This window comes from Octopus sinensis, linkage group LG13 (genome assembly GCF_006345805.1).
Source record: "Octopus sinensis linkage group LG13, ASM634580v1, whole genome shotgun sequence".
Classification (NCBI taxonomy): Eukaryota; Metazoa; Mollusca; class Cephalopoda; order Octopoda; family Octopodidae; genus Octopus; species Octopus sinensis.
Window position 1 is genome coordinate 33731996 of NC_043009.1, and position 12017 is coordinate 33744012.

The 12017-nt window shown below is 37.1% G+C and overlaps 2 protein-coding genes across 4 annotated transcripts in view; one reads left to right on the forward strand and one right to left on the reverse strand.

The window, feature by feature from the left end:
- Positions 1 to 12017, reverse strand: part of LOC115218479 (centrosomal protein of 135 kDa-like) — a 67282-nt gene that overhangs the window by 20859 nt on the left and 34406 nt on the right. For all 3 annotated transcript variants that reach the window (XR_005001669.1, XM_029788322.2, XM_036508292.1), the window contains 5 exons: positions 11881 to 11946; positions 10948 to 11098; positions 8801 to 9063; positions 4303 to 4428; positions 2234 to 2329 (listed from right to left, as the gene is read on the reverse strand). Coding sequence is in view for 2 of the 3 variants with exons in the window: in XM_029788322.2 (XP_029644182.1) it covers positions 2234 to 2329; positions 4303 to 4428; positions 8801 to 9063; positions 10948 to 11098; positions 11881 to 11946 (702 nt within the window). In the remaining variant the exon portion in view is untranslated. The remainder of the gene's footprint in view (positions 1 to 2233; positions 2330 to 4302; positions 4429 to 8800; positions 9064 to 10947; positions 11099 to 11880; positions 11947 to 12017) is intronic.
- LOC115218480 (DNA repair and recombination protein RAD54-like) lies at positions 5732 to 8278 on the forward strand. Its single transcript, XM_029788326.2, has one exon. It carries the CDS (start codon positions 6002 to 6004, stop codon positions 8216 to 8218), a length of 2217 nt encoding a protein of 738 aa, XP_029644186.1. The 5' UTR covers positions 5732 to 6001; the 3' UTR covers positions 8219 to 8278.

Consider the following 12017-nt stretch of genomic DNA (forward strand, 5'->3'; position numbering starts at 1 on the left):
AATGGGACAAGAATGCAAAACATTCAGAAGACAATACAAAAAACACGGACGGGTCATTCGAAGCTTTCAATCTTCAGTCAAGAACCGGATCATCTTCGCAATTTTGGCTGATTAATCTTGATATATATATATATATATATATGAATGAATGTGTGTGTGTGTGAGTGTGTGTGAGTGAGTGAGTGCATGTCTATGTCTCATTGTCGTTATATTGCATGACAGTTGTAAATGAGTGTCACTGTCATACAAGCAGTGTCCTTTCCAATATTCTGTGAAAAACGTACCTGGCCATGGAGGAGAAATATTAACTTGCTTAGAAACAGGTGATGGTTGGCAACAGGAAAGGCATCCAGCCCTAGAAAATATACCTCTACAAATTCCATCCAACCCATGCAAGCATGGAAAAATGGACATTATAATGATGACGATGAAAATGATGATGATGATGATGTGTGTGTATAGGTAAAGAAGCTTGCTTCCAAGCCATGTGGTTTTGAATTCAGTCCTACTGGATGGTATCTTGGGCAAGTGTCTTTTATTATAGACCTGGGACAACCAAAACCCTGATGAATTTGAAGAAGTTCATCGTGTGTGTGTGCGCACACGTATGCGTGAGTGTGTCATGCTTACTGATAGTGACAAAGAATCTTTGTTTTGCAAGTTACTTGGAGTCCCTACCAATGCTGGTACCATGTAAAAAGCATCCAGTCCACAATGTAAAGTGTAGTTAGCATTTGGAAGGGCATTTGTAAACAGCCATCTTTCCCTTTTTCTGACAAGGATGTAGTCAATTTGACTAGTGTGTCTGCCAGAATGGAAGGTGACTAGGTGACTGGTAGGTTTCCTGAAGTTAGTATTGCAAACCATAAGATCATTTGCATCGCAGAACTCCAGCAGTCTGGTTCCCTCCTCATTGCGGGAACCAAAACCGTAGCCTCCATGTATGCCATGGAAGCCCCCTGTATGTTGTCCAACATGTCCATTGAAGTCACCAGCCACAAAGAGAAGATCCCTGTCATTTTTCAACGAGGTAGTCTGCAAGAGGGTGTCATGAGGAACCTAGCGGAACCTCCTCTTCACCTTACTTCTTGGAGGCAGCACAAATCGACACATCTCCATTCAAGCATCTCAACAATCTCACCAGGCCTACCTTTCAGTGTGCCGACGTTGAGAGTGCCAAGCCTGAGGGTATGGGAGGTGTGGGCCTGTGAGACCCTGGGACGGGGGACAGCAGTGTCATGTACCTGAAAAGAAAGCTTGCATTTGGCAGAATTCATAAACAAACAATAGCCTTCAATTCAACCTGCATACACTACACCATCATACTTATGCACTATATGATCACTACCTTACATAGGATATAAACCCTAAGTAGGGGTGGGGATGGCGTAAAGCCTTTAGAAGTGTTCATGGGAGACAACCAAAGGATGACAGAGGATAGGAACTTCCACAGGTGGAGGGGGTGGGAGGGCGGGTGTACTGCGAATTAGCAAATTTAGACGAGAGCATCTTCTGGATACATATTCTTTCAGCAGAGGTATTTAAAATTAAGTAGGGCAATCCGAGTGCGTGCGTTAGTTTATATACAGTGGGGTGGGGAGTCTTGGCGAAGCAAGTGGTAATCGAAAGAGAGAGAGAGACAGACATACAGACAGAGTGAGGCTGAGAGAGAGGGAGACAGAGTGAGGCAGAGAGAGAGAGAGGGAGTGCCAGAGTTGGTCAGAACACGAGGGAGAAAAATATTTTTGGGGATTGGGATTTGGGTACATTATTTAACGAAACAGCAAATTTAGATAATAGTAAAATAGAATTGAAAAATCTTAGAATTTTTAGTCAGTCAATCTATGACAAAATTAGAGAAATAAGTGGTGGTGTGATAAACTTGAATAAATAAATATGTGGCGATTAAAGGATATGTGTGAACTAAGGCTATCTTAAGGCAACAACGAGGAAGACGAAACTATTGAAACTATATTTACATGTTTACATGGTAATGAAATAGATAGAATAATGAAAAGAACTAATAAGGGGTTTATGATCTGAGCAGAAACAGAAGAGTAGATAAACAAGGTTGAAAGACAAAATTACTTACTTGATGATCATCTGAGATTCGTATCCTTTTGGCAGAGGTATTGGTTGTAAAACAATGCCTCAATAATATACTCCTCTGATCCATGTTAGCATGGCAAAATGAATGTAAACACACACACACACACACGCATACAATTCTTACCTCGTTCATATGACGTTCAAATTTCTCAAGCATGTCTTTCATCTTGTCCCTTTCTTCTCTTGCTTTCTGTAATTCTTCATCATTGTAATTCTGGTTCTAACAAGAAATGTTCAGAAACATGAGTGACAAAATCAGAACTGTTCATATGAGCAACATAAAGGGTTGCTATCATCACTAGTAAAGAAAGAGCCAGCCATCAACTGCAAGCAAGTAGGGTTTGCTAGCATGTACCATGCTTTCACTAATTGTTTTAGGTGCCTGTGGAGTCATGAGCAAACACAGACAACCAATCATCCACCTCCCATTTTTTGACCCAGTGGCACATTTAAGATGTGACAGCTGATGTTGGAGAGGGCTGCACCAGCACTTAACAGGTTCTCATGTTCAGGTGAGGAGACTATAGCAATGAAGTAAAGTGCCTTGCTCAAGGACACAATGTCTTGTCCAGGAATTGAAACCAGGATATTATGATCGTGAGCCCCTAACCCCTAGGCCAAGTATCTTTGTGACTTACCCATTATAAGTACAAATAATTCATTATGCATCATTTCTGTGTGCTAGGGTAGGTAGGTACTTTGAAAATGCCTCATATAGTAATAACCAAAACCTGCACAGTTCCAAGCTTCCTTTGGCAAGGTATAGCACTTGTTTGGTCACTCTGCCAGGGATGCAGCAAACCCATGGGACGGCAGCACAGTGGGCAGTGAAGAGGTTAGCAGAAGGGTTCAACTAAGCCAATGGTGCTTCTTACAATGATGCTGAGCAGAGGAATCCAAAGTCAGCAGTCAGGATCACTAAGATCAATCAAGAGAGTAACTGCAACACATCTGGTGAAATCAGCTAATAGAAGATTCATTATGAATCAAGTTTCAAATTCAAATATGAATAGAATCAGATGGCAACAGAGAGTCACAGGAACCCGTGAAAGAGTGCAGCTGGATGATGATAAGCAATTAAAATTACATCTAATCGAATTAAAGAACTTTTCTCTCTCTCTCTCAGAATTCAAGTAGACAGTGCCGTGAAAGTGCTGTGGAAGCCCATTCACAGAGTTCCTTTCCTCCAAGAAATAGGAATGGATTAAACCAGAGGCTGGCAACCTTTTCTCGTGTAGTATACTGTCCAAAGAAACGAGAGAACAAGGTAGACGTACACAGATCCGTTGTACAGCATGGAACAGTTAAAAAGTAAACTAACCATGGCGAGAACTTATTAGTTTAATGGTTAATTCTAGCTACAAAGAGTAAGGGAGATAACCCTTGCCAGAATGAGGCTAAATATGCATATATTATGTTAATTATTGAATTCTAATTAGCTGACTTGAAAGAAAAAGTATTCAGCTCTCTCTCAAATTACATTCTCCTAATATAAAGGGATAATTTATAAATGGGATAATTTAGTGCAAGGTTCCTTGTGCACTGGAAACTGATGGGATGAATATGGTTGGAATGTCTTCAACCATAGGTTTCTGCAATTAGGAGAAGCTAAGGCTAAATGGCAAAACTAAAGTAAAAAACTGTCATTTACATTGAAGAAACAACTAATAATCTCTATGTGTGTGTATACAAGCAGCATCTGCATTATCACTATATATATAGAGAGAGATTTATTACTGAGAGAATTTACTCAGACAGCAAATCCACAAAAGATAATAATTAAGATAGTGTAGAAATACTCATGCAATGAAGAAAAGTCATCATTTTATGTGTCTGGGTTACACCATAATTTATGTACTGGAAATATGCTAATTTCTCATTCTCACTATGCATGTACAATATTGTAGACCTACTCAGGGATTCTTTTATCGTTAATTTAGCAAGTACAGTGAAGTTTATACTTTGCTGAAGAGACTTAACAAAACTGAAACATGCCTGGAATTATCTCCTACTCTAGCCAAGTTTATTAAAGTAATACAAATTATTGATTAATATTGTCATTTCCTCGTCATAAAATTATTTCTTATTTCATTGGTTATGTTAACACTAAAACTAATTGAAGTCATTTAAGGTTGACATCCACTTCTTTTAGATATATTTTCTCTCAAAGACAGCAGAAGAATGGAATCTTACCTTGTTAGATTGAGGACGTTTGGGACTCGTAGATCTCCTGATAGCTTTCAGCTGTTCGTATTCGGATTTAAAGTAATCCCGTTCTTGCTCCAACAACTGACATATTCGTTCGTAATGAGAAATTGTCTAAAAATACAAATATACAAACAACTATTGGTATGTGGAAACACAACGAAACTTATACGTACATATACATATCTATATAGAAATACACACGCACACACTAACAGATACACATTCATACACACACATACAGATATACACTGCTATATATGAAGTTAAGTTTTTTTTCTTTTCATTGTCGCGACTAAATTCCTGTATTTGTTCTGCACAAAAGAAATTCTCAGTTTTCAATAAAACATTAACCACAACACATTTTGAATGCTTTTCTCTCATCTGGGCCTTACAAAATCTACAACCCTTTTGTTACTGTATTTCTTTTGAGATGCTCTGTGTTTCTTTCAATTACATTAAATATAACAAAGAATTTAGTAAAATAACTTAGTTATCATTCAGCTAGTGTTAGGAACATAAATTGTGATTCAGGTTTGGTGGAAGATTTTAATTCAAAACTTTAAAAAATAAGACATTTGTACTACAGAGCCAGAGCCAGTTTCAGCCGGGTTGGTAACAAAAGGGTTACATAAAGTAACACTCACATACATACACACACACACAATCATCATCATCGTCATCCTCCCATTCAGCATCTTCCTATCAAACCTCGTTGCTTCTTCCCAAAACATTTCCAGTCTTCCCCTTCCACACATTCATTCCATCTTTATCATTTTATACTTTCCCATCCAATTACTTTCCTCCATACACATCACCAACTCAAATCTTATACTCACACTACACCTCACTCCTCCTGTAGCCAGTCATTCTCTCTGTCATTCCACACCCAACAGAGCCTCCACCCTCCTCATTACTTTCCAACCGCCACATATCCTCCTCTTTCTCAACACCCACGTCCCTCAACAATCCAATATCATACACTATGCACAAACATCATGAAATCTAACGATCAGTCGGCAAGGAAAGCTTTGTTTTGTTGTTGTTGTTGTTTTTTAATCCCATTCGACCAGGACCCAGCTGACCTCTGCGCAAAAGGCACTCCAGCCATGACCACTACCTCTTTGTATTTGAGTCTAAACAGCTCAATGTATCCTTTCTTTTTAAGACATCGGGTGTGAATTGAGGGGCGATTTCAGGGTGAGAGAAACAAATAAAAAAAAAAATGAAAGCCTGAGCGAAAAAATGCAAAGACGAAATTTCTAATTGAAGTTTAATTAGAAACAAAGTTCAAATTTTGAATGAAGTTTGACATTTGAAGGAAAGCAAGCGAAAGTAAACAAAGGGAGATGACTCTCATTTATGAAGTTAGGCGTGCGTGTGTGGATAGAGGGCGTTGTACAGATTACAAATAATATGGCGGGTAAACGTGAAAACGGACATTTCGATCATTGTCTGTTAATTATTAATTAATTATGAATGTTTGTTGGCTGCCGACACAAGTGAGTAAATTTTCTCATATCAAACAACAAACTTTGTAAAAAAGAACATTTTCATTGTCGTCAACCATGTTTATTTTGAATATTCCCGATTGTTAGACAAGTATTTACTGTCACATATATATATATATATATACACACACACATACAACATTGTATTGGTGATAATCTAGTCGGAGTGGTACAGGATGCGGCGAAGTTTAGCCCCGAGTAAAGTATCAACCTGTAAAAGGAAATTCGATGATACTAACCATTTCACTCAGTTTAAAAAATGCCGACCTCTGGAAACTTCATCACCAGCATCACAACGTCCGGCTTTAACAACCCTTGACAACAATAAATTCATATACACTACACCTAATCATTCTGAACATGAGGCCTTTATCCGCAAAATCTTATCGAAGCCTTTCCGAATACCAATTCTAAATTATAAAGGCGCGACACTTTCCAGTAAAGCATTGGGAGTTCGTAGGCAAGGAACTCGAAATGCCCTGCACGACCCCGATGAAGAAGGAGCCTTGATTTTGTATTCTCCACCGGAACTCTCAGCTCATGAGCTGGTGAAAATGAACTCTGAAAAGTTGCCTGTCCATGTAGTTGTTGACCCTTTGTTGTCCAAAGTGTTACGTCCTCATCAACGAGAAGGGGTTAAATTTATGTATGACTGTGTAACTGGACAGCAGATAGAAAACAGTTACGGCTGTATAATGGCTGACGAAATGGGGTTAGGGAAAACGTTACAGTGTATCACATTAATGTGGACACTGCTTCGCCAGAGTCCAGACTGTTGTCCATTGATTAACAAAGCTGCCATTGTATCTCCCAGCAGTTTGGTCAAGAATTGGGCCAACGAAATCAATAAATGGTTGCCAGGAAAGATAAACCCGTTAGTGGTGGATTCGGGCAGTAAGAGTGAAATTGACCGCAATTTAAATCATTTCATGAGATCACAGGGTCACCGAATCACAAACAACGTGTTAATTATTTCCTATGAGACATTCCGACTTCATGCAGAAGTACTTCACCGGGGTAGTGTAGGTCTGATCATCTGTGACGAAGGACATCGTCTCAAAAACTCAGAGAACCAAACCTACCAAGCATTAGACAAACTTAATGTTCAGAAAAGACTGTTATTGTCTGGTACACCAATCCAGAACGATCTTTTGGAGTATTTCAGTTTAGTTCACTTTGTCAACAAAGGAGTTTTGGGAACTGCTAAAGAATTCAAGAAGAATTTTGAGAATCCTATTCTTCGAGGAAGGGATGCTGATGCTTCTGATGCTCAGCACCAAAAAGGTCAAGAAAAACTAAAAGAATTATTAGAAACAGTCAACAGATGTATTATTCGTCGTACACAAGAGCTACTAACAAAATATCTCCCTGTGAAAATTGAACAGGTTATCTGCTGTAATATGACGCCAATCCAAACTGAATTGTACAAACGGTTTGTGAAATCTAAAGCCGCTCAAGCTTTAATTGAAAACCGAGATGGCAAAATGACAGCAAGTTCGCTTGCAGCCATCACATCTTTGAAGAAACTGTGTAACCACCCTGATTTAATTTATGACAAATGCAGTCAACGGGTCGATGGCTTTGAAGACTGTCTTGAGGTGTTTCCTAGCAATTATAATCCAAAAATTTTGTTGCCAGAATTATCTGGTAAATTCCTTTTGTTAGATTATCTGCTGGCTGTGATAAAAGCCAACTCCAATGATAAAGTAGTGTTGGTTTCTAATTACACAAATACTTTAGACTTGTTTGAAAATTTATGTAAACAGAGAAAATATACCTGGGTCAGACTTGATGGAACAATGTCGGTGAAAAAACGAGCAAAAATTGTTGAAAAATTCAATGATCCACTCAGTACAGAATTTATTTTCATGCTCAGTAGCAAAGCTGGTGGGTGTGGCCTTAATCTCATTGGCGCTAATCGTTTAGTGATGTTTGATCCTGATTGGAATCCAGCCAACGACGATCAAGCTATGGCCAGATGTTGGCGTGATGGACAAAAGAAGCAATGTTACATTTACAGACTTGTTGCCACTGGCTCTATTGAAGAAATGATCTTCCAGCGCCAAGCACACAAAAAGGCATTAAGTAGTTGTGTGGTCGATAACGAAGATGTAGAGAGGCATTTTAGCCGGGAAGATTTAAGAAATTTGTTTCAACTGAATGAAAATACTAAGAGTGACACACATGATAAATTCAAATGCCGTCGATGTGTTAACAATATTCAAGTGAAAAGTCCACCTGAAGACTCTAATTGTAATTCAGATCTTTCGCTATGGCATCATGGCATTGACAAAAAAGGAATTGTAGACACTATGCTAAAAATGGCTTGGCACCCAACTGTTAGTTTTATATTCTATCACAGGTCTCATGAGGAACAAAGAAAAACTGTCTAAATACTAAACTACTTCCACTCGTTTTTTTTTCTTGCCAAAAATAAACATTTATTTATTCAATGGTGTTCATTTTTGTTGTTGCAAAACTTGAAAATATATTTTTTTAAATTTTGTTTGTTTGTTTCAACTTAATTAAATGTGAAGCCTGCAACCAAACCTCTGTAAAACAGAATTTTAGACAACCAGAATCTCAAATTTGCCAGCATTCTTCTGAAGAGATTTTCCAAAATAGAATTCAACAGTCAGTCACAGCTAAAATCCTGAAAGGCTTCTCAGAAATAGTAAAAGATGTTATTACATAAACAAAATAAACGTTTTTTCCTTTCTTTTTCCCAAATTGTATCAAATGCTGAGTTCTTTCCACATTAAAAATAACAAAAACATCAAAACTTTGTAATACTTTCTCTTATTAGGAAATCATTTTAAAATTTCTGTAATCTTAACAATTTTTATTTAATGTCTGAAAGATATAAAATATGAATTTGGTCCAAATTATTTTGGATCTTTTGCCATGACTCAGACATTCTTATTTACATTCCTAAACAATTCTGAGCATAAGCTTAAACAATACAGTCAACTCACCTTCTTGTCAAGTTTATCAGGAAGAGATATCATTTCTTTATTAGGACTTGCTGATCTGGATCTAGGAAGTCTAGTCTTTCGATTGCTGCTTCCACTCGGATCACTTTGTATCGTCTTTTGTAGACTGGTAGCTTGGTCACGGTAATAGTTTCTGTCTTCTTCAAGAGTTTTAATCAAACTTTCGACTCGAGCTGGAACTTTACCTTTTTTGGTTATGGTACCTCTGTGTTTTAGCTGCTCATTCTCTAAAATCAGTTCTTTCTCTGATATCAGAAAATTGTAAAAAAATAAAATGTAAACTCTTTTAAAGAATGGTGGAACTTGAAGCAAATAAAGCTATAAATAACAACCAAAAACATTTTTAAAAGAAGTCCCACAAGCAACCTTTAACTTCTATCCAAAATGTCTTAACTCAATGTAGATTTACTTGGAGCTTTATTTCCTTTGAAATTCACTCTTCCTATAAAGAATTATTTCACATTCTTAAAGTTCCTAAATCCTTATGACATCAACAACAGAATGTAAATACTTTCACAAAAAAGAAAATTTCAGCATTGCAAGAAAAAAACCCATTTTTGGGGGGTTTTTTTCTTCACATATTTGTATTTTAGACAAACAGATGACACAGACTCTGTATATAAAAATGTTTTGAGAAACATTGAAATTAAAGTCGATATGTTTTAATAATAACATTCATTAACAGTTTTCTTAATAGAGTGTTGCACTCACAAATTGCATGACCATGGTTTGATTTCCCAGATCAGGTGGTGCATTGAGATCTTGAGCAAAACTTTTCATTCCACGTTTGATATATGATCCTTTCGACACCTGACTTCTGTCATACAGTACACTTGTACAGGTAAGGTCAATTTGATGGAGAGAGACAGCTAAGGTGCAACACAAATATTTGATCAAAAATGATTTGTACTGGTTGTTCATCAACAAGTTGTGGAATAACCTTTCTCAGATTTGAGAAATTAATTATTAAGAGCTCAATTTTATATTGATTGTAACAATTTAATGCTGAAGGAGATATTTACAAGAATAATGGTAAACTTTTCTTGTATGGTTGTACAATATTTCCTGTGAATCATTTCACTGTTTTGGATCTGCTTCTTCTCAGTTTATAACTTGCCATCACAGAAACTTTACGATACATAAAAGATATCAGACGTTGTTGTTTAACCCTAGGTCGGCCAAGGCCAAGCAGATCCATGATCACAGGAATTGAGCAACATGGTCAAACAGTTTCAGCTGACATTTCCAAATCATCCAGGCAGAAGATAAGACTGTAAAAAAAGGTAGGGGGACAAGAAGCATTCTTAGGGAGAATGGTCCATTGGATGTGCCAATTTAGAATGAAAGGTTGAGTCCAAGTCAGCCACTGGACAGTGATAGCATCAATTAGTATGAACTTGAGATATGACTGTGATGGTGATATAAAAAATAGTACATTCTGTAAAGTGGTTGGCATTTGGAAGGGTATCCAGCCATGGATACCCTTCGATAACAGACGGCTGGAGCCTTGTCAGCATCTGTCAAACCAGTATGGAAAATGGACGTTGATGATGATGATATATTATCAGTGGCAGAAGAGGGATGTTGGACCTCATATTTATTGTGACAATGTGATGAATTGGATATCCAAGCTATTAGGAGAGAAAAGGAAAAAAAGCTTCTATCCCCAAGGGTTTAAAATGAGAAAGCAACAAAGAAGATAATTCCAATCAATAGATCAAAATTTTTGGACAATGTATATATATAGCAAACTTGTGAAAGCAATGGACATGTTTCAATATCATTAAACCTCTTTAGTGTCCTATTCACCTCAGTTGATAAAACTAAGAGATCTGTGAGTGATATATATATATACACACACACATACATACATGTGAGAGTATATATACAAATTTAGTGATACTCATTATGAATATGAGTGAACAATTAATCTACCATTGCGAGAACAACTTATCTTGATTCTCAACTGAAATTAATTTCGTCTTTAGCAAAAAAAAAAAAAAAAAAAAAAAAAGTTGAAATTTCATTAATAATTTTTAAATCAAATTAACGATTTCAGTTCATACCATCATCGAAAGAAGACATAAGTTGCTGTTGTAGCTTCTGATGATGATGATTTCTTAACTTACCGTTGGCCGTTAGTTTATTCACTTTATGTATCATGCGACGTTTTTCTTCTTGAACTTTGTCCAGCAACATCTCCAGTTTCTTAAGGCTAGTTGTTTTATTGCTGTTCTGAGTCTCTGCATCTTCCAATTCTGTTTGTAGCTGTTCATTCTCCTACAATTTAAAATTATCGAAATATTTCAAATCTCCTACATCAAGGGGTCCAGTGTGTTTAGCTCTAGTTTCATGGCATAAAACAAAGATAAATCCCCTGGATATGACACCAGTCTACCACAGGTAATTTCCCCAGGTGAGCTGGTACATATTTCTACAGACAGTGAGGTGAACTGTGCCAATGTGGAATAAAGAATTCTATCCAGGCATGACAAGTATCATTATGAAGTTTGCTTTGCAGCTATAGTTTCATGTTCAATTCCTCTGTACAGCACAACACCTTAGGCAAGTGAGATCTCGCAGGGCCTTGAAAGTGTAATGTGGAAGGCAGAAACTGAAGAATCTCATCAGAGGGTCCGTTCTTGTATTTGGATGGAAAATGTAATCCATTAGCCACTTTGAACTATTTCTTCAACCCCAGCATGGCCGCAGCCTTCGGGCTGAAACATTTTTAAGGATTTAACTCATATATTTTGATGAGAAAAGAGGAGTTCCACCAGCATACCTTTATCAATCCTACATGAAGGGCCGCTGGCAAGCTGCACGTTTGTCAGGTTCTCAATGATACTTACCATTCAGCTAGATGTTTCAGATGACTATCAATCACATCAGTCTCACAAACTGCAGATCTTGACCACAACAAAGGCCACAGAAGAATCTGCCCTCATTTTTTCTAACAACAACCTTGGTTTTGAATATATTTTTTCAAGTTTTGCCAATCATAAAACAAAATGTAAAATTTATATTTGTTATAAACAAGAAACTTCTAATAAACTACTTACAGACTTCAGCTGTGATATACAACGATCTAAATCTTCAAGTTGTTGCCGTGATTTAAGTAATTCTTTCTGGAACCAAACCAAAACCAAAATTATAGAGTCGTATTTCTTAACATGGCTGATAATAATTAGATATTTAG